Source organism: Oncorhynchus gorbuscha, linkage group LG26 (assembly GCF_021184085.1).
Source record: "Oncorhynchus gorbuscha isolate QuinsamMale2020 ecotype Even-year linkage group LG26, OgorEven_v1.0, whole genome shotgun sequence".
NCBI lineage: Eukaryota > Metazoa > Chordata > Actinopteri > Salmoniformes > Salmonidae > Oncorhynchus > Oncorhynchus gorbuscha.
In genome coordinates this window covers 32,977,064-32,997,449 of record NC_060198.1, presented here as the reverse complement: position 1 = coordinate 32,997,449, position 20,386 = coordinate 32,977,064, and the positions used below count along the sequence as shown (strand labels likewise).

The 20,386-nt window shown below is 43.6% G+C and overlaps 2 protein-coding genes across 2 annotated transcripts; both read left to right on the top strand.

Moving 5' to 3' along the window:
- Positions 1–3,983: 3,983 nt before the first annotated feature.
- Positions 3,984–6,672, top strand: LOC124016035. Its single transcript, XM_046331553.1, has 7 exons — positions 3,984–4,187; positions 4,894–4,995; positions 5,097–5,355; positions 5,484–5,608; positions 5,735–5,771; positions 5,874–6,136; positions 6,369–6,672. The coding sequence occupies exons 2-7, from the start codon at positions 4,979–4,981 to the stop codon at positions 6,664–6,666; spliced, it is 999 nt and encodes a 332-aa protein (XP_046187509.1). The 5' UTR covers positions 3,984–4,187; positions 4,894–4,978; the 3' UTR covers positions 6,667–6,672.
- A 26-nt stretch (positions 6,673–6,698) lies between these two features.
- LOC124016034 lies at positions 6,699–10,928 on the top strand. The gene is made up of 4 exons (XM_046331552.1): positions 6,699–9,873; positions 9,999–10,162; positions 10,242–10,323; positions 10,613–10,928. The coding sequence occupies exons 1-4, from the start codon at positions 6,699–6,701 to the stop codon at positions 10,768–10,770; spliced, it is 3,579 nt and encodes a 1,192-aa protein (XP_046187508.1). The 3' UTR covers positions 10,771–10,928.
- Positions 10,929–20,386: the final 9,458 nt, after the last annotated feature.

The following is a 20,386-nucleotide window of genomic DNA, read 5'->3' as shown; positions in this document are numbered from 1 at the left end:
ATTCGTTCATACGCCACCGTGATATACAATAAGGAAGTGACAACAGTCACACAGTGGCGGAATAAATTCAAATACACATATGTTAGTTTCGTCACAAATCCGGAGAGCAACATCTGTCCAGTGAAGTCCACAGAGCAAATATTGCATGTAACAAAAAGTTATATGACCTGCAGCATGGTCAAGCGTGTTAATGTTTTCAACAGTTTACTAAACAACTACTGATTTAGAACCACTGAGTTACAGCAAGTCAGCACAAAGACAACAGGAGCACTGCCTCCGCTGTTCCAGGACCATTTCAATTTCAACATTTAAACATCATCAAATCAACAAGGCTATATATGCTTAGTTTAATTCACTGAAAACAAACTTAAAGATAACAAAAACAATCATATGGCTGTCCATGGTACTGATTTGTGTCTGTGTGTGTGCACAAGTTAAAATAAAAAAATACAAATTGGACTTCAGCCTACTTGTATAGTTGAATGCAAATGTCATCCTCTTCTCTTTCATGTTGGCAAAACAGTCTATGGCTCTGTCATACAGTAGTACACTTTTCATTTTTGTTGATATAGGCTACCTAGCTAAAGTGCTTGCTAGTCTAACTTCCTCGCATGGTCAACAATGAACCAGCTATGTTAGCTAGCTAGTTACCGTGAGCCTACCATGTTTTTCTGACAATGGTGATGTTTTGCTTAGGATGTGACTTGATTGGTGTGAAGCCAAATCCAAACGGGCCTCCCATGGGGGGGGGTGTTTTGCTGTGCCAGGATAACCCACAGTTTAGCTCAGCTCAGCTCAACGCTGATTGGCTAATTGGCTAATTATTTTATACTTTTTTATTAAGAGAGGCCAAACGCTTGCTGGCATCAATCAATCAAATGCCATGGCGGCAACACGTCATACTCATTTGTTCCAGACAGCATCAGATACATGGGCTTGGATGATTTCTCCCGTGAGATTATGAAAACACAGAGACAAAAGAGATATTATTTTATATGTTTTATTGGTCAAATATTTTGGGAAGCCTGGCTTCCCTTGGCAACCATGACTACACGCCATTGCAACTACTTAGCATGTTAGCTTACCCTTCCCTAACCTTAACCCTTTTTGCTAATCCTTCCCTTAACCTTAACCTTTACCCTAACCTCTAGAGCTAGCTAACGTTAGCCGCAACAAATTGGAATTCGTAACATATCATACGTTTTGCTACCTCATAATATCATATTGTATTAATTGCAATTTGTAACATATCATACAAATTGTAATTTATAAAATATCATACAAAATGGATGATGGACATCCACAAATTAATACATACCATACAAAAGGAAACATATCATACTAAATGTGGTGTCTTGGATTTATGTACAGAATAATACGAAGTGCTCTGAGACCGAGTTGTCATGACATGCCAGGAAGGTGTGAAAAAAAGGATGATCATCAGTCAATAGATAGGCTACTCTGAATCTGTATTCTTTACTTTTATTCATTCATGTAGTAATGCATCTTAACAGGGAGTGTATGTAGCCTACATTTTGACACTTTGCAATATATTGCCAATGGCCATATTTATAAGGTTACAAGTTTTAATTAACGTTATTAAATATGTGCTTATAATACCCACAAACCATGACAGGCCTACACAATACAACAATATAACTTAACCCCTACCTAGCCCATAATATTGGGAAAAATTTAGACATTTCATAATTTCCTACAATAGCTCGCAAATACAAGTTCAATGCAAATTAATGGATAATGTGAACACTTAGAGACATCTGGTGGTTGTACTTAGCTAGTACATCTTCAGGATTTTTTTTAGCCGATATACAAACATGGAGGTATTCCACCCACTGTAGACTGTACTGTACATAGTCCCACTGCAACACGTATATGGCTTGGATATAATTGAGTTGAGAAAACAATTATTGTTGGGACCCTATAACTGGTTGTCAGCTTTCCACTGGATCAGGTGTTGGACTAAGGGGTAGGCCTATACTGTATGACAGACTGGAGTTTGGGGCCACTGGCAACTATGGGTTCCTATGAGAACGCAACTATGGGTTCCTATGAGAACGCAACTATGGGTTCCTATGAGAACTCAACTATGGGTTCCTATGAGAACTCAACTATGGGTTCCTATGAGAACTCAACTATGGGTTCCTATGAGAACTCAACTATGGGTTCCTATGAGAACTCAACTATGGGTTCCTATGAGAACTCAACTATGGGTTCCTATGAGAACTCAACTATGGGTTCCTATGAGAACTCAACTATGGGTTCCTATGAGAACTCAACTATGGGTTCCTATGAGAACTCATGTTGCCACTAATGTCAATACTAATATTCTAACTGCAGGCTAGTAATTCAATAGCCATTTCGTTGTTACATATGAAATTCACCTATTTTGTTTCCTGCGCTTGAGAGCCTTCTCGATCTCCCTGAGGATTGTTCCCTTATTGTTTCTCATGTTTGCAGATGCCCTTTCTAGAAGGTGATACATCTTCTCTACAATGTAAGACAGTACGAATGTGGTGTGCTCAACCAACTCCTTCTTTATTTCCTCCTCACCTAGAGACGTGATAAGAAACATCAGGATCAGAAACATCAAGCAACCAAGGATACACAAGGAGAAGGAAAGCATAGAATGAGATGAGGAGGTAATGCAATAAATAGGCCATAGTAGCGAAGTAATTACAAATTAACACCGGACTGATAGATGAGCAGATGGTGATGTGCAAGTAGAAATACTGGTGTGCAAAAGAGCAGAAAAGTAAATAAAAACAATATGGGGATGAGGTAGGTAGATTGGGTGGGCTATTTACAGATGGGCTATGTACAGCTGCAGCGATCGGTTAGCTGCTCAGATAGCTGATGTTTAAAGTTAGTGAGGGAAATATAAGTCTTCAGCTTCAACGATTGTTGCAATTTGTTCCAGTCATTGGCACCAGAGAACTGGAAGGAAAGGCGGCCAAACAGGTGTTGGCTTTGGGGATGACCAGTGAGATATACCTGCTGGAGCGCGTGCTACGGGTAGCTGTTGTTATCGTGACCAGTGAGCTGAGATAAGGCGGAGCTTTACCTAGCATAGACTTATAGATGACCTGGAGCCAGTGGGTCTGGCGGTGAATATGAAGCGAGGGCCAGCCGTTGAGAGCATACAGGTCGCAGTGGTGGGTGGTTTAAGGGGCTTTGGTGACAAAACGGATGGCACTGTGATAGACATCATCCAGTTTGCTGAGTAGAGTATTGGAAGCTGTTTTGTAAATGACATCGCCAATGTTGAGGATCGGTGGGATAGTCAGTTTTACGAAGGTATGTTTGGCGGTGTGAGTGAAGGAGGCTTTGTTGCAAAATAGGAAGCCGATTCTAGATTTAATTTTGGATTGGAGATGTTTACAGTCTAGCCAGACACCTAGGTATTTGTAGTTGTCCATATATTCTAAGTCAGAACCATTCAGAGTAGTGATGCTAGTCGGACGGGCGGGCGGGTGCGGGCAGTGAACGGTTGAAAAGCATGCATTTGGTTTTACTAGCGTTTAAGAAAAGTTGGAGGCCACGGAAGGAGTGTTGTATGAAGCTCGTTTTGGAGCTGGGAATCCACTAAACAAAATATAATACATTCCTCTTTTCCTCCTGATACAGATTATATCATCAGGTTGTATTTGCTAAACTATTTTGGAACAATGCTTTGAAACAAAGTCCAGTTTTCTAATACCTTTTTTGATTTACTATCCACTGTCTGTTATGGATTAAAAACCCGGCCAAAGGTCCATTAAACCATCAAAACAGACAGTCTATATTGCGTTCATTTCATAGCGGTACTTCTGGACCGAGCCACGCGAGAGTTTGGTGTCAGAAACTTTTGTGGACTAGGATCACGTCATTACATTTACTAACCACAAGAGGGCAATATGTCCTTTAGTTTTTTTTTAATGTACCACCCTTATTTATTGAAGTCCTTGTATATAGGCTGGACAGAGTTTAGGCCTAAACAAAGCGTTGAATCGGGGGTGCATTTTACCAGTGCGTAAAATACTATTTGTTACGTCATAATTGATGAGGTTTAAAACTGAACAGAAAAACTGATTCGATCATTCTTATCTTCGTTGTGGACTGGACAACCTAGTGTTAATCATTGGACGCGCATTCACTTATTTTACACGGAAAAAACACGGAGAGTAAAGGTATGTTACTTTATTTTCAATACTGTGGTTTTACAGCAGAATAACATCCAATTGTATTCATTTGTGTGGGTTAAAATGTAGCCTATAGGCTGTCATTGACCAAAACATTTAAGTAATAGACCACTCATAGGCTACTGTAAAGATAGGCTAGATGTAGCATGTAGGCCTTCTTTCTAATGACTTCAGGGGGTCAAAGGTTATTACCCTTAGGTTGGGTGCAAGCAAAGATGATCAATTATATTGACAAGATAGTCGAGTGACCACTCTAACAATGGAAATACATGTCCTGGATGGCAGGCGGGAGGGGGTGAGATCAGGTACAACCATTCTAGCCAAAGACAGGGCAGATGCATGTGTGAACAACATGCACAACTCCAATGTAAAGTAGATTATTTTCAAAAGTTGCTGAAATGCATTCCGAACAACCTAACCATTCCAACCAAAACTTCTATTCGATCAAATTAGCATCACTCAGCAAGTTAGCGATTACATTTTTTGTTGACCAAATTTGATACAAATATTCTTCACTTCGTGGTCTTATTTTTGTGAACAAATTTTGGGTGTAAACCCGCGCTTTGCCTCTTCCTCTCTGGTGAAAGAGTTGCAATTAGGTCAAAGGATATATCCTCACCTTCACTATAGATAAGATGTGACCAACGAGATGGCTAAAGGTGAGGCATGTACAGGACTTTCTGATGTCTTTCAGGGGTCAGAGGTCAAACGTGATGACCTCACCCTCATAGATATTGAACTCACAGCCTCTTGAGGACCCTATCAATAATGCTGATGACATGCAGGATGAAGTCAGGTAAGTAATTTACACAAATTATCCATTCACATATAGGTCAAAGGTCTATATATTATGGCTTGGCCCCAGTGATCATAGAGATATTATTTTCCTCTGCACAGATATGAAAAAGATCAGCCTGATACTGGGAGCCTGGACCAGTTCTTTGCTGATCAAGAAATAGCCAGCCCAACTCAGTCAATAGCGGCTGAACCGGAGGCAGAGATGCAGGAGGCTGGTCTGAAGTCAGCTGACCCAACCCAGTCACTAGAGGCTGAAATAGAAAGTGAGATGCAGCCTGATCTAGAGACACCCGGCCCATCCCATGTACAGGAGCCACACCAGACTTCTCTACTTAACTCTGGAGACCTGAAACTGGAGGTGAGGACTGTAGTCATCTCTCAATCTAATCGACTAGTTGCATTGTGTGTGTGTGTGTGTGTGTTTAGGAGGAGAGAGTACTAGAGTCGATTGAATTCCAGCCTAACTGTACTTCCTGTCGTCCCCAGGATACTGATGTGACCTTCACCACCACGCCCACGGCCCCCCAGGCTGCAACGTCCCAAAACAGCCTTGTCAGGTGGCAAAGAAGCTCCCCAGACCTCTCCACCTTTGTGCAGGACATGACTGACAAGTATGTTGCTCTGTGGCTGTCCTATTCTCCCCTTGATTGTATTATAAATATTTTAGATGCCCAACTCAACTGGGCTTCCTAGATATGTTCCCCATTAGAAAAGTTATCTTTTTATTTCCTTTTCAGACACTGGAATCTGTTGAGTGCGAATATGCGTGCCAAGGTGAGTTAAAGGCAGTTCCTGTCTGCTTGGTTAGTGAAATGGTGAGTCATCACATGTCATTATATCGATACAGTGTCTAACTTCTCTATATGTTCATTGCAGTTAACTAGAGATGAGTTTACTGCCAAGTGCATGGACATTGTCACATGGGTGAAGAAGATCAAATCGACAGTTGTGGTTCCAGCCCTTGACCTCACCATGCAGATAGAGCTGACTGAGTTGCCAGGCTCTCCTGGATCAGGAAGTGAGGAGGCAGTAACTTCTCTCTCCCGCACTGTGAGATTAAGTTGTACTCAAGGCCCCAGCAGGAGCACCAGCTCTAAAACTTCCTGGAGCACACCTACACCTTTCCCATCCACTCCCAGGTAAGCACCACTATCCACTTCCCTCCAAGAAGGTCTACCCTCACACATTATTCCTGTATCCCCCACCATGTGTACCAATAACCAGCCTCACTTAGTGAGAGATACTGCTTAGATGGAACACAAGATCTCTAAAATGTTTATTGGTTTACTTCTTTTGAGTAGTAATAATAATGAGGTTGAGTCCAAATACGGACATTTTTGTTACTATGTCTCTGTTGTGTGCATTCTCTAGGTCCATGACCTCATTGCTGAGTGAAAGGGACGATGAAGACTTGATCCCTGGAGAGTTCACATACCTCTCGACACCTGAGGGGGAAAATAGAGAGGTGAAGGGCAGACCCTGCTCAGAACCACTCAGGTCTGTGTTTGGCCTGTCTCAGAGCTGTGTTTTCAATCAAATGGTCCACAGTGGAGCATGCAGGTCGCTGAGTGAGATTGTACTGCCATCCAGCCGGAGTAGGCAGAGGAAGCTCATGCCCATCATCGTCTCCACAGACACCAGATTGGTAATGAAATTGTGGAGATGGTGATGAAAGTCATCAACTCCAGGCTAGCTCAGCTAATGCTAAATGTGGGTTGTAGTCAGGGAACTGAAGGTCAAGGCAGCAACTCGGCAAGCATTCAGTTTGCCCAAGAGATGCTGAGCATGGCAACTGCATCAATGTATGCCCACGCCATGGAGCATATTGCGCACGGCCGCAAGTCCAGCAGTCGCCAGTCCAACAAGTCTCCGCTTGAATTAGAGAGGGAGCTTGAAGCCATATTGGGTCCTCTGGCTGGACAGGTAATAGTCACCATCATCAATAGTATCCTCAGGACTAAAGACAACGGAAGAACTGAGCAGGAACGGACCACCCCTTTGAGTTACTTCCTTACTGCGGTTTCTGCTGAAATTCAAAGCATGGTAGTTCAAAGATCTGCAAGTAGACAGTCCTCCAGGCAGTCCATCAGAGACCACTTGATGAATGTCTCCAAGGGCAAGATCGTGAAAGCCGTTCAAATTAAAATGTCGCAACTCTATGGCGAGTCTACCAATGAAAGCTGCATATCAGCAACTCCAACAATCCAGAGCCTGTCCATGTGCTCATCCAAAGAATCCCTTTGTGATTGGACTCTCACCTCAGACGACGTGCATCCAGCTAAGTTCCTGTCTAGCAACAGAATTACAGCATTGTCGACTGATGTTGTGGATGTTGTGTTTCGTGATGTTCTTTATAATCTTGGACTTTCGGACAGCAAAACACTGTTAAGGCCACAGTGCACCGGCTCCAGCTCATCAATAGACATCAGCGGTGTTGCTGGGGAGATGGTCAGACAAGTCTCCGTAAAACTCCAGCCCTTTGTGTCTGAGAGCAGCCTGGAGGCCATGTCCATGACTCATGACTCACCATCTCTGCCCATCTCAGACTCTGACTTGAAGTTCTTGTGCTCTCACTCAGTGGTTGCTGTAGCAACTGCCTGCCAAGCAATTAAAACTGAGCTTGAGATTGAGATGAGTCTCAACCCAGCCACAGAGGCCGGTTCCCAGGGTAACCTTGCTGCCAGAGACCTGGTATCTTCTCTGTCACAGAGTCTTGAGGACATAGATGTTTCTCACATCATTCAGGGCCTTAAGGAAGCAGATGTGACATTTGCCAATCTGAACGAAACCCTTTCGACCGACACTAATAGATTAGAGGAAATCTTATCTGCCCATATTTCCCCTGAAAGTATTGCAGCGGCATCGGTTGATCTTTTTGATGGCGTATTAGGAGACTTGCATGAGGCATTTGAGGCAAATAAGGTCTCAGCAGCCACAAAATCTGGTCGCAAAAAGTTCTGGGTTGAAGTACATACAAGTTCACAAAACATGTACACCAATGCGCTGGACAAACTAAATAAGTGGTTCAGCTTACACCATCTCACTGAGGAAAAAGACGTCCCTCTGAATACCAACCCCTCTCCAACTGGACCACTCCTAACTGAGGCCTGTGTGGAGGTATCTCCTGTGCAAAAGACCAGTATTAACAGCTCTAGTATGTCCTTCAGGTCTCTGAGTAATATCCCAGACAACCAGCTAACCCTCAACACATGCACTAAAGAGGTCATCAAACAGGTGGCCTCCGTTCTGAAGGTTGAGGCTTCTAAGGAAGACTGTTCTTCTTCCGTTGGAGGGAGGACATTAAATGTGTTCTTGGAGTTCAGCCAGAAGTTGGATGCTCTCATCTCAAAGTTGGAGGACCTCCCCATTTCCGGTGAGATTTCCTCGCTCACACAGCCACAAAGTGCAGTCAGCAGCAGCAGAACCTCGAATATTTCCATCGGGAGTATCCTAAGTGTGGAGTTCCACACAAAGGCCAACCAGATCGTGAGTGAGGCTATCCTTGGAGCTGCAATTGTTTTCATTGCTCGCAAAGCCAACCATTTGGAGCTGAAAATGCCTGCTACCTATTCACAACATCTGTTTGCAGCAGCCTCGGACATTGTGAACATTATTGTGGAAGACCTAGAGAGAGAGACCATGGATACAGAGTCCCACCACACACCTAAAATAGTTTTTGACAAGTTCCTGGATGTGGCTCACAACATCTACTACCGAGTGAGGGATAGGCTGAAGGTCTTCTTCTCCTTGTCCCCAGTGCCTGCCTCCAAAACCAAAGATGTGGTGGATTCCATGCCTGTGGAGAAACATGGATACTTTGAGGCCTCTGACACTGCTCATGACCCGGAGCGACCTCGATCTGTCAGGAGTGAGAAGTTGTTGACAAAAGACAGGTTAGCCAAGATTGAAAGGTCTAAATCCCTTGCGTCTCGGGGTGGCACGTCAACAGAATATCAACACTTTGACACCGTCACATTGACACCCACCAAGAGCATGTCAGTGCTGAGTGATCACAGTTTGAGAGGAGCTTTTCCTCTCTTGAGTGAAAGTTGCCAACCACTTTTGACTCTCAAAGACTCAACAGTGGCAGTCACTAAGCATAGCTTCACCAAATCTGCTAAGAACACCCTCAGCCAGATCCTAAATGTGATCAAGTGCAGAGTTGTTGCCTCGGATAATTCATCTGTTGGAAAGAAGACAACTGACATGTTGGACTCTCTTCTTGAGAGCCTTGACCAGTTGACTGCAGATGAGATAAAGGGGACAGCGTCCCACAACTTGATCACAATAGATATGCCAGAATCACTGCCTAAGCCATCCTTGACAAAATACTTGTCTACTCCTGAGAGGAACCAGGATTCTTCCCCTGCAAAGCTTGTGTGTCAACCATCGTGCCTGATACCAACATCCATGTCTGACACCAACATTATAGTGAAAACTATAATGGAAACGCTGGTGACGGACGAATCAAAGAAGACTTCAGCAGAGGAAAACCTTGAGAGGCTCGTCTCCATTGAAACCATTCAAGGTGTGTCAGACGACCTCATCACAAAGGTCCATGGTCTCATTCAGGAGATCACAATAAGCCGGCAACTTCAATCCATGGCTGGCCACAGGAGCTTCTCTGAACCGGCATTGCCAAAGCCAGCCCTGAAAAAGCTGTCAAGGAATGATGCCTCTGAGCTCGCCTACAGCTTTGCCGAAAATTCTGTTAGGACTCTCCTGGGGCAGTGTTTAAATGTGTCGCTCGTTTCCACCGGAGTAAGGCAGACGATGGATCAGGTCACTAAGATAATGACAAACACAGTGATGGACACCCTGACTGATGTGGACACCCTGACTGATGTGTCCAAGCCCACAGTGAAGTCAGAGGATGGTAAGTTAAATTGCCATTTTAACTCTGTAGAGGAATCTTTCGTAACGTGCTCAATAGATTGTTTCTTATGACGTAAAGTTTACTGACTTCAACTGTGCCAAATGTATCGTCTCGACCTCTCCCAGAAATAGTTTCCAGGTCAGTCCCACCAGATGAATTCCCCACCAGGAGCCTTAACCCAGCTGATGGCAACGCTGAGGTGACGCCTACCTCTGCTGGAGGTGAAAAGAATAGCAAGAAGTGGCGTTTCCTTTTCAAAATGCCTAACATCCCCAAGATCAGGATCACGGTAGGGAGCTTTGTGTTTGGGAATTGAATTATCCCACAGCCTGTGGGGGCTCTAATGTCAGGATATATTTTGTCAACAGCTGTTCAAGAGAAAAGGACAAGCCAAGAAGCACCCTGAACTGGAAGCGCTGCCAACAAAACGTTTCAGTGATGTGTCACTGAGTGAGTAATAAGCATTGATTATGCCATTTGAATTCATCACCATGTGACCAGTTTGTTACGACCTTGGCAAGAGTGAACAAAGATACAGTATCAGTCAAAAGTTTGGACACACCTACTCAGTCAAGGGTTTTCCTCCAGTTTTTACTGTTTTCTACATAGTAGAATAACACATATGGAATCATGTCGTAACCAAAAAAGGGTTAAACAAATCAGAATATATGCATATTTGAGATTCTTCAAAGTAGCCACCCTTTGCCTTGATGACAGCTTTGCACACTTTTGGTTCCAGAGGTTCCATCCGCTTCCCCGCCCACGGAGGACCTGATACCTGCACCTACTGCACAGGATCCCCAGTCCCGTAAATGCCCCTTCCTGGTTAGGGTGTTTCGGGCCCTCTCTCGAGCCATCACCAGCACCTTCAGAGGAGCTTCAGGGAAGAAGCACTAGATTAGTGCCTGATTTTAATAAACATTACTGCTTGTATTTTTGTGTCTACAGCAATTGTATGTGCAAAATAACAAGATTGGTACTTCAGAGTGATTTATAGTGGTAGACTTTTTTATGGTCATTGCTTGTGGAATACCGATATCAATAAAGACAAAATATTGCCTCTTATAGGGATACCTTGCCTTCAGTGTGGCATGCCCATATTCCACATGTTTAATAGGGAATCCCCACCCACCTCTAAGAATCCTGAGACGCACTGAAAATTCTCACAGTATCCCACTCGTAGCTTATTGGCTATGCCTGGTTTAACAATAGTACTTCATCAGTCTTTTTTAACATCTGGATTCGAATAAACAGGGTGAGGCCTCATAAGTTTGATGCACACGATAACTGTAGTAGGTGTGGGGGAGCACATGGGCCAAGACTGAGTGACGAAACTATGTCTTCCTAATGGGAATTCCTCGAACAGTGTGGCTTTTCCAAAGGGTATACAGCACATCCTACCATCCATTACATGGGTCACTCTCAACACCAAATCTTCACACTTCACATGTCTTTCTCCATCATGGAATTTCACTCTATTTTTACCCCTGTTGATCATATCTTTGTGCTGCATGTTTGAGTGGGACATCAGATGGAATATTTGTTTGTGTGTAATATAGGACATCAAAGGCTTTGCTCATGGTATTTTAGTCTTAATGGGGAAACGAGTGTAGAATATGTCAACAATAAGGAAGTAGACTTCAAACCAGGTAACTGAAATCAAAAAGCAAGCCATTTCTTACATTCACAGAATTGTCTGTATTAGAACTCGCATTGACATGAGCATTTACTGATGAGTTCAGAGAGCACTGAAAGCTGTTCGACGGAGGGCTCTGCTCAGGATTCTAATAATGTAATATTTTCCACACGACCCTGAGCCCACAGCACTTAGATGGAAAACATTGTTGAATCATGAATATGCCTCCCTCTGACGGTGACACAGGCATCCGACCCCTAACCCTGCACATACCATCTGGGACCAACCCTCATATTCTATTCAGCAGTAGTCAACAGCTTATACTGGTACTGTTTCTTCATCTGTGAAGACAGGGTAAATGCCTGACACACACCTCCCAACAAACACACACGCAGACACATACACTCCCCCCTGGACAGTGATTCACTATTAATAATATTCTCAGCATGGGGCGAAGTAAATGATTACTCCCCTCTCCCTAAAAAAAATGGAAGGGATAGAGGGAAAAACAGCATCGCCCCATGAGGTCAATCAGCCAATGGTCCAGGATGAAGAGAAGAGTAATGGTGCAGTGAGGTATACAGTGACGGTCTGTGGATGATGTGTCTCATACATTATGGATGAAACCTTATGTTTTCCATCACTGTCAGATGTGCTTTGCTGCTGTCATCTGTCAGCGATTTAGCTCCTAAACTGGCCTATTTAGAATTCTACATACAAGGGCCACCGTCAATTTTAACATTGAATGTACAACATGCCAATTTTGAATCACCCGCATTGCTCATCTTGTCACGAGCACCTTGACATTAGTGAATGAGTTACTTGCACCAAGAGCAAGTGGTTTGGAAACAGATTAACTCTGTGTCTGTGTGTGTGTGTCTATGTCTGTGTGTGTGTGTCTATGTCTGTGTGTCTGTGTGTGTGTGTCTGTGTCTGTGTGTGTGTGTGTGTGTCTGTGTCTGTGTGTGTGTGTCTGTGTCTGTGTGTGTGTGTCTGTGTCTGTGTGTGTGTGTGTGGATAACAACAGGTTCCAATCCCTCCCTTCCCCCCTCACCTCATTTCCAAAAGAAAATGTCATCTCACACAGATACACAACCCCCTGTGAAGATCATCCAACCTAATCAACCTCCATTATCCAATCAGACACAACCGTGGAGGAACAATCTGCCGCTAATTCAGTGGGCGGGAAAGGAACCCTAGGGGGAGGGGCTACTCTGTCTCCCCACTTCCACCCCCTCTCCCACCCCCACCCATGTTTTATAATCAGGTGGTATTTCACTAGGCACTGTGAATGGTAAAAAAAAACGGGACTTTAAAAATCATTATTCACATCCATGGCATTGTCAGTTTAGTGGCAAGGTCAACTCTTTGAAAGGGAAGATTGTCTTTAAGGACAGTGGGCTGTATAATTGTATGGCTGTTTCTCTGTTGAGGGAGGCTAGAGTAAGTTTTTGTGCCTGTCACTAAGACACATACACAGTTGGCTTTGTAAACAGTAAACACGTAGCTCATCACTCGAACAATGGCACACGGACAACAGGATGAGAGTCAGCTGCCTTCACCAGGTCCTGATTAAGAAAAACTTAATTGGTGTACTGGCTCCTATGGCAACCAAGGGAATCAGTTAGATCCTAATAATTTCCTTTCAATGCCCTGAGCTGGTCAAGAAGCCAAACACAGACAGCTAAATAGAGCCTGATGACACATGTTGTTCTGCAGGACTGAGGTCATCGACATGAGATCATTTAGAATCTAGTCATTGGGCAGAAAGGGAGCAGTTGGGGGGTGGCTGGGTGTTATCATTGGCACTTACAAAATGTCTTACTGGTCATACTACTGACAAATGTTGACATAGAACGTGCAGAGTGTACAGGAATGTGTACAGAAGTCATTTTTATTTATTGGATGTGACTGTTTCCATTTTGTAGTGATTTTTTAAAATGTCTTCTACATTATACCTAAAATGTATGCCTGTGTAGCTATGACATATGTTTTCCAGTAGTCAGTCCTTTACTGTAGTAGTGAGTCCTTTACTGTAGTAGTGAGTCCTTTACTGTAGTAGTCAGTCCTTTACTGTAGTAGTGAGTCCTTTACTGTAGTAGTCAGTCCTTTACTGTAGTAGTGAGTCCTTTACAGCCTGTTTTATTTTGAAGAACCACCTGCCTCCTCAGTCCTGTATCTCTCCTCCTCAACCCTAGGGGGCGATCACGGTCAGGCGCAGAACAGGCCAGGCCATGGCTCCTCTGTCTCTAAGCCTCCTCTCATAGCTCCTGCTTCTCTCCATGGCTCAGTACATTAGGTAGCCCGCTGGACATGGCTCTCATTGCGTAACTGATAAATGAGCTTTGTCTGGAGGAAAAGTAGATGAAAAGTTGGCAAAAGTTTTTCGTAGCCAGCTGGCATCATGCTAATCAAGGAGGAGTGTGCAATGTAACCCACTTTCATCCCCCATGACGTCTGAAAGAAAGATGTTGTTGCCCTCCATTTTGTACACAATACCTGAGCTCAGAAAGAGTGCCTCAACACTGACATCACTAATTACAGAAATATAGAATGTCCAAAAATGATATGAATTCTTAACGGCGTCACTCCTGTCTTTATACAGCATATCTCGGCTAAAATTACAGTTATAAAGCTTTTAAGACTAAATCGTCTGTGGCTTCTTTTTAAAATTATGTTAAATGTTTTCTCTCTCACTCATTACAACACATCTGCATTACATTTGCCTCATTATGTTTCATGTATCACATTAGGCTAGGCTGGACAGACTCCCCAGCCCATAACCAGAGCCTGAGAAATACAGTTGTTTATATGGTCTATGGCTGAACCTCACTGGAACAACCCATATATTTTAGCCATCATTTTGTACAATGCATTAAGCCCTCATATTCCTGCCATCATGTGTGCAAGGGATATAGGCAGCCATCATGTGTGCTCTAGAGAGCACAGCTCCCCTGTCTGTCCTATGGCTCTATTGTCCCTGTTGACAGTATAGGATATATTTTGCCAAATTACTCAAGCAGGCACTTTTCTAAGACAATGGAGCTCCTACAGACCCGGCCTCAGAACAATGGCACAGCGTTGCTTATTAATAACCGTCTGTCTGTCAACTTGAAGGATTAGACCCACACACACAGGGGTTATCAGCTGAATCCTGTCTGGGTCTGGCTGCGTATGAGTGAGGGGGATGGGGATGAGGGTGCAAAGATTAAGCAGATGAATATGACAAGTGTAAACTAGTGTGTGTGTTTGTGCGTGTGTGTGTGTACACATGTATACCCGTGTCTCTCTCTATGAGTGTGTTACAGAGCTAGCTTATGTATCTGTATGTGTGTGTGTGTGTGTGTGTGTGTGTGTGTGTGTGTGTGTGTGTGTGTGTGTGTGTGTGTGTGTGTGTGTGTGTGTGTGTGTGTGTGTGTGTGTGTGTGTGTGTGTGTGTGTGTGTGTGTGTGTGTGTGTGTGTGTGTGTGTGTGTATTTGTCAGCCCAGCAGGATTCACTTGGGGAAGAGCGGGAGTGTAACCACATATCCGGACCATTGAGCCTCAGTGACCCACCAGAAGGCTCTCCACACAGAACCAACATTTAACCAGATTAGAGTATTTGGGTCCTCTGGCACTTCACAAGGCTGAATCAGGACAGCTCTCTGGCTGTGTATTTAAAAGGAATGTAAAATAACAAACATCTGTCACTTAAGTGTGATTTGCCACTGTGAATGTTCTGCATTTAAATGAAGCCATTACTGTCAGCAAAGATATTGGATTGTCATAATAATATATAATATTAATAATAATATATGCCATTTAGCAGACGCTTTTATCCAAAGCGACTTACAGTCATGTGTGCATACATTCTACGTATGGGTGGTCCCGGGGATCAAACCCACTACCCTGGCGTTACAAGCGCCATGCTCTACCAACTGAGCTACAGAAGGACCACGTCATGTCTCATCACCAAATGGCTTCAACAATCTATCTGACATGATGCCGTGTAATAGCTATGCAATTGTAGTGTTCCCTGGCCCTCAACAAAAAGTGTTGTAGAGTTTTGGGCAGAGATGCAGATCGTGAGATTTTTATTTTAACCCTGATTTACCTCGGTAAGTCAGTTAAAAACAAATTCTTATTTAATGACGGTCTACCCTGGCCAAACCCTAACCCGGACGACGCATTTGGAGAACCAACCAGAAGTTGTGTTTGTTGTACCCATTCTATTTTTGTGCCCTAACTATCATTCCCCTAAAAATCGACCTATTTTGGGTGAGTGTTGGGCATTGATTCCAAATGTACTGACAGAAGTCTGAACAGGCTTTGAAGAAAAGTTTTCTACAAAGGATTTGTCAAATAAAAGGATTCCAAAAACCACTTTCGCCTGTCAGTGACCTCCACCCACACAAACATACTGTATACGTGCACAGAACACCTACATGTGGGTACAACACACACACACACACACACACACACACACACACACACACACACACACACACACACACACACACACACACACACACACACACACACACACACACACACACACACACACACACACACACACACACACACACACACACACACACACACACACACACACACACAAATGGGTCATCAGGCAGTGTAAGGGTGTCAGTGAGTGGGTTTTGCGTGGGCCTTGTGATAGCAGAGTTCTCCCAGAAGACTCTTCACATCTGATGTTACTGGGCTGAATACTGAAGAGGAGCACGTTTGGGTGAATCCTCAATGTTGAATCCTACCCATGTAGAATTCTTAAGTATTTTATAATTCTTTCTTGTTATAGCCTACTATAAATGTCTCTAGGAGGGAAAGGGTGTTTATCCTATTCATTATTCCTATATGGCTGTGTGACTGCCTCAACAACTCAAATTGGGAAGTAGACTAGTGTTATTAGTTCACTGTGCGTGTGTCTTGACTCACTGAACTGGGACAGCTGTTTCCATGGTACCCAGAGAAAGACCTGATAGTTGGGTATCATGTTGTATACCCCACATAAGTCTATCATCCCTATACTTTCTCAGGACTTTGCTCAGGTATGACTCCCACGCTCTAACATGGTCAGGGAGACTCAGGTTACAAAAGTTGAATAAACCATCTGTATACCTTACCCTCCCTACTGTAAACTACTGTAGCACACCAACCCCTCTCCAACTTTATCTAACCACCGTGTCAACATTTCCAATCTGCACTGCACAAATAACCCCATTAGGGGTGTTATTAGCTGTGAAAGCCGCAATATGCTAGTTAGATAGCTCTCCGCTGGCTAGCAGGGGCTCTCTCTGTTTGCCTGATAGGAGCAGATGACATTAATTTTATCTGCAGGGGGGAAACAGCAGGATACGAGAGAGAGGCCTGTGTATAATGACAGGATGGTCGGGTGAGAGTGGAGAATGGGTTGCAGAGGCTGGATCTGTTCCACACAAACAGCGCTAGGATTGTGTTCACCGTATCTAGCTGTTAGCCTAGATCTCAACTACTCTGTCAACGTAACCACACAAACGTTTCCCTGTTAGGTGATGTTGTTGTCTGTCAACATAGCTGGTTGGTAATGGAACCACTCAAATCTGTGGTAATATGTTTGTTATTGTGTGTACTGCTATATCTATAGCTTATTGTACACTTGTCCTCCACCAAGCAGTTTTATTATTAGTTTATCTCCTGAGGAGATATCTGAACCAATTTTCAACAATTCTGCTGGATAGCTAATGTGATCACTATTCCATTGTGTCTCTACTAGGCATAAAAACAGTTGACTGAGGACGGCACTGTGCAGATCCAAGCGACAGTTAAAGTGAGAGGCGTCCATCCATCTCTCTGTTCTCTTCCTCCGGCCGGCCCTCTCTCAGGAGACTGGATAATCTAATGGGATCCATACTGATGAGCTCAGCCTGCCTGCAAACCTGATGACTTCAGCTATGGTCAGCAGTAATTATTACCAGTTTACCACATGCCCCCCCCCCTTGATTTCAGACAGTCTCTAGATGTACTTCTGTAGTCCTCACAGATGTGGTCGAACTGTGGTCTCCCAGGAATGGATTAAGAAACAGTGGCCATTGCATGCTATGAGGTCATGGCGGTACTATTGCATAGAGCTGAGACACAGGCTAATACAAAGACAAATGACCCGGAACTAACCAAAACTAATGAAGCCATCAAAAAATTTGACTGGTTCTCATGAATGACCATCATCTCAGCCTTATCTCCATACCAGGCCCTGAGTGTGATCAGCAATGTCAGACCTGCTCACTTCTATGGCATACAAACCACTGAAGCAGAGACGCCAACCAACCCAGCCAGGGTCACAGTAAACTATACCCGTGCTCCAGCCAGGTAGAAGCCATTGAATCACTAGAAGAAGAGTACATTTCAGATGAGAGAGTTGGAGCTCAAAAGACCATAGAAACCAGGTCACCTAATCAGTAGACACCCGTATAAATCAGACCCATATACAGTTGAAGTCGGAAGTTTACATACACCTTAGCCAAATACATTTAAACTCAGTTTTTCACAATTCCTGACATTAAATCAGAGTAAAAATTCCCAAACTTAGGTCAGTTAGGATCAACACTTTATTAGAAGAATGTGAAATGTCGGAATAATAGTAGAGAGAACTTTTTCTTTCAGCTTTTATTTCTTTCATCACATTCCCAGTGGGTCAGAAGTGTACATACACTCAATTACTATTTGGTAGCATTGCCTTTAAATTGTTTAACTTGGGTCAAATGTTTCAGGTAGCCTTCCACAAGCTTCCCACAATAATTTGGGTGAATTTTGGCCCATTCCTCCTGACAGAGCTGGTGTTACAGAGTCAGGTTTGTAGGCCTCCTTGCTCGGACACGCTTTTTACAAATTTTCTTTAGGATTGAGGTCAGGGCTTTGTGATGGCCACTCCAATACCTTGACTTTGTTGTCCTTAGGTCATTTTTCCACAACTTTGGAAGTATGCTTGGGGTTATTCTCTATTTGGAAGACCCATTTGCGACCAAGCTTTAACTTCCCGACTGATGTCTTTAGATGTTGCTTCAATATATCCACATCATTTTCCTGCCTCATGATGCCATCTAGTTTGTGAAGTAGACCAGTTCCTCCTGCAGCAAAGCACCCCCACAACATGATGCTGCCACCCCGTGCTTCACGGTTGGAATGGTGTTCTTCGGCTTGCAAGCCTCCCCCTTTTTCTTCCAAACATAACGATGGTCATTATGGCCAAACAGTTCTATTTTTGTTTCATCAGACCAGAGGACATTTCTCCAAAAAATGCGATCTTTGTCCCCATGTACAGTTACAAACCGTAGTCTGGCTTTTTTTATGCCGATTTTCGAGCAGTGGCTTCTTCCATGCTGAGCGGCCTTTCAGGTTATGTCGATATAGGACTCATTTTACTGTGGATATAGATACTTTTGTAACTGTTTCCTCCAGCATCTTCACAAGGTCCTTTGCTGTTGTTCTGGGATTGATTCACACTTTTTTCACCAAAGTACGTTCATCTCTAGGAGACAGAACGCATCTCCTTCCTGAGCGGTATGACAGCTGCGTGGTCCCATGGTGTTTATACTTGTGTACTATTGTTTGTACAGATGAACGTGGTACCTTCAGGCATTTGGAAATTGCTCCCAAGGATGAACCAGACTTCTGGAATTTTCCAAGCTGTTCAAAAGCGCAGTCAAGTTAGTGTATGTAAACTTCTGACCCACTGGAATTGTGATACAGTGAATTATAAGTGAAATAATCTGTCTGTGAACAATTGTTGGAAAATTGACTTTTAGATGTCCTAACCAACTTGCCAAAACTATAGTTTCTTAACCTCAGTATATGTAAACTTCCGACTTCAAATGTAGCTACAGTATATGTCAGTATATCTACAGTATCCCAACCCCTCCTTGAGTGACCCAGCCGATCCCCTTATTCGATCTAGTCTTAGTCAAGACATTGATCAGTTGTAGCGGACTAACTGTAAAATACAATGAAACCAAAACGTTTGCTGTTTCGCTAGTGACCACTAAAGACTCTGACCATACCTGGCAAACTCCACTAGCACTACAGATAAAGGGTAGCATGGCACCAGTATGTACATCTGATGATCCCCACCATGGCCTGTACTCATGTGGTTATCTGGGACTGGATTTCCAGTAACCTGGTTACATAAACGGAGGACTCGGTGCTGATGGAGAGATTGCGATTCCATTAATAAAGGACTTAAGAAAGGCAGCTGATCTGTTCCACGGAGGGAGAGCCCAGGGCATGTTCTTTGTGTGGACACAATGAGGCCAGCATCACTAATGGGAAGACCGACCTCTCTGTGTTGTGTGTGTGTGTGAGTGACCTGGGCTTATCGCTTCAAACACAGGCATGGCTCCACAGTTATGTGAGAGAGCAAGGAAGAATGAGGCAGAGTGAGAGAGATGGAGAGATGGAAAGAGAGAGAGGCAGCCCACGTGCCACTGCACATCGCATTGCAGGAACAGAACTGATACTGTGCAAAGAGCGAGGAGTCAGTAACCCTCGCCCTGGGCCCTGTACTGTACAGTTATAGTTAGTTATATAAGTCAAGTTCCGACAGACAACATTGTGTCCAATATGTAACCTGAGTGAAAGATACTGTACACTGGCTATTCTGCAGTACTACATTGTTGTAAGAAGACGATATTGAGACGAGAAGTCTTGTCTAGAATGACTATGCAAGGTAGATGCATTTTTATGGCCGACTGATTTGTACAATGGGCTCTTTCAGTGATATCCCAAAAATTGAAGTGAAATATTAGAGAGCGAAGTAGAAACACTGATAAAGAAGGAGGGAACAGCGGTCTTAACACTGAGCTCATCAAGAGTAACACTGATGGTTTCGAATGCATGAACAGCACGCT

Excerpts from the sequence above, each read along its gene's own strand:
- LOC124016034 (XM_046331552.1), top strand. The coding sequence starts at position 6,699 with ATGCTAAATGTGGGTTGTAGTCAGGGAACTGAAGGTCAAGGCAGCAAC. Across the intron at positions 9,874-9,998 it reads CACAGTGAAGTCAGAGGATG|AAATAGTTTCCAGGTCAGTC; the intron begins GTAAGTTAAATT and ends GACCTCTCCCAG. Across the intron at positions 10,324-10,612 it reads TTTCAGTGATGTGTCACTGA|AGGTTCCATCCGCTTCCCCG; the intron begins GTGAGTAATAAG and ends TTTTGGTTCCAG.
- LOC124016035 (XM_046331553.1), top strand. Across the intron at positions 5,356-5,483 it reads CTGGAGACCTGAAACTGGAG|GATACTGATGTGACCTTCAC; the intron begins GTGAGGACTGTA and ends TGTCGTCCCCAG. Across the intron at positions 5,772-5,873 it reads GTGCGAATATGCGTGCCAAG|TTAACTAGAGATGAGTTTAC; the intron begins GTGAGTTAAAGG and ends TGTTCATTGCAG.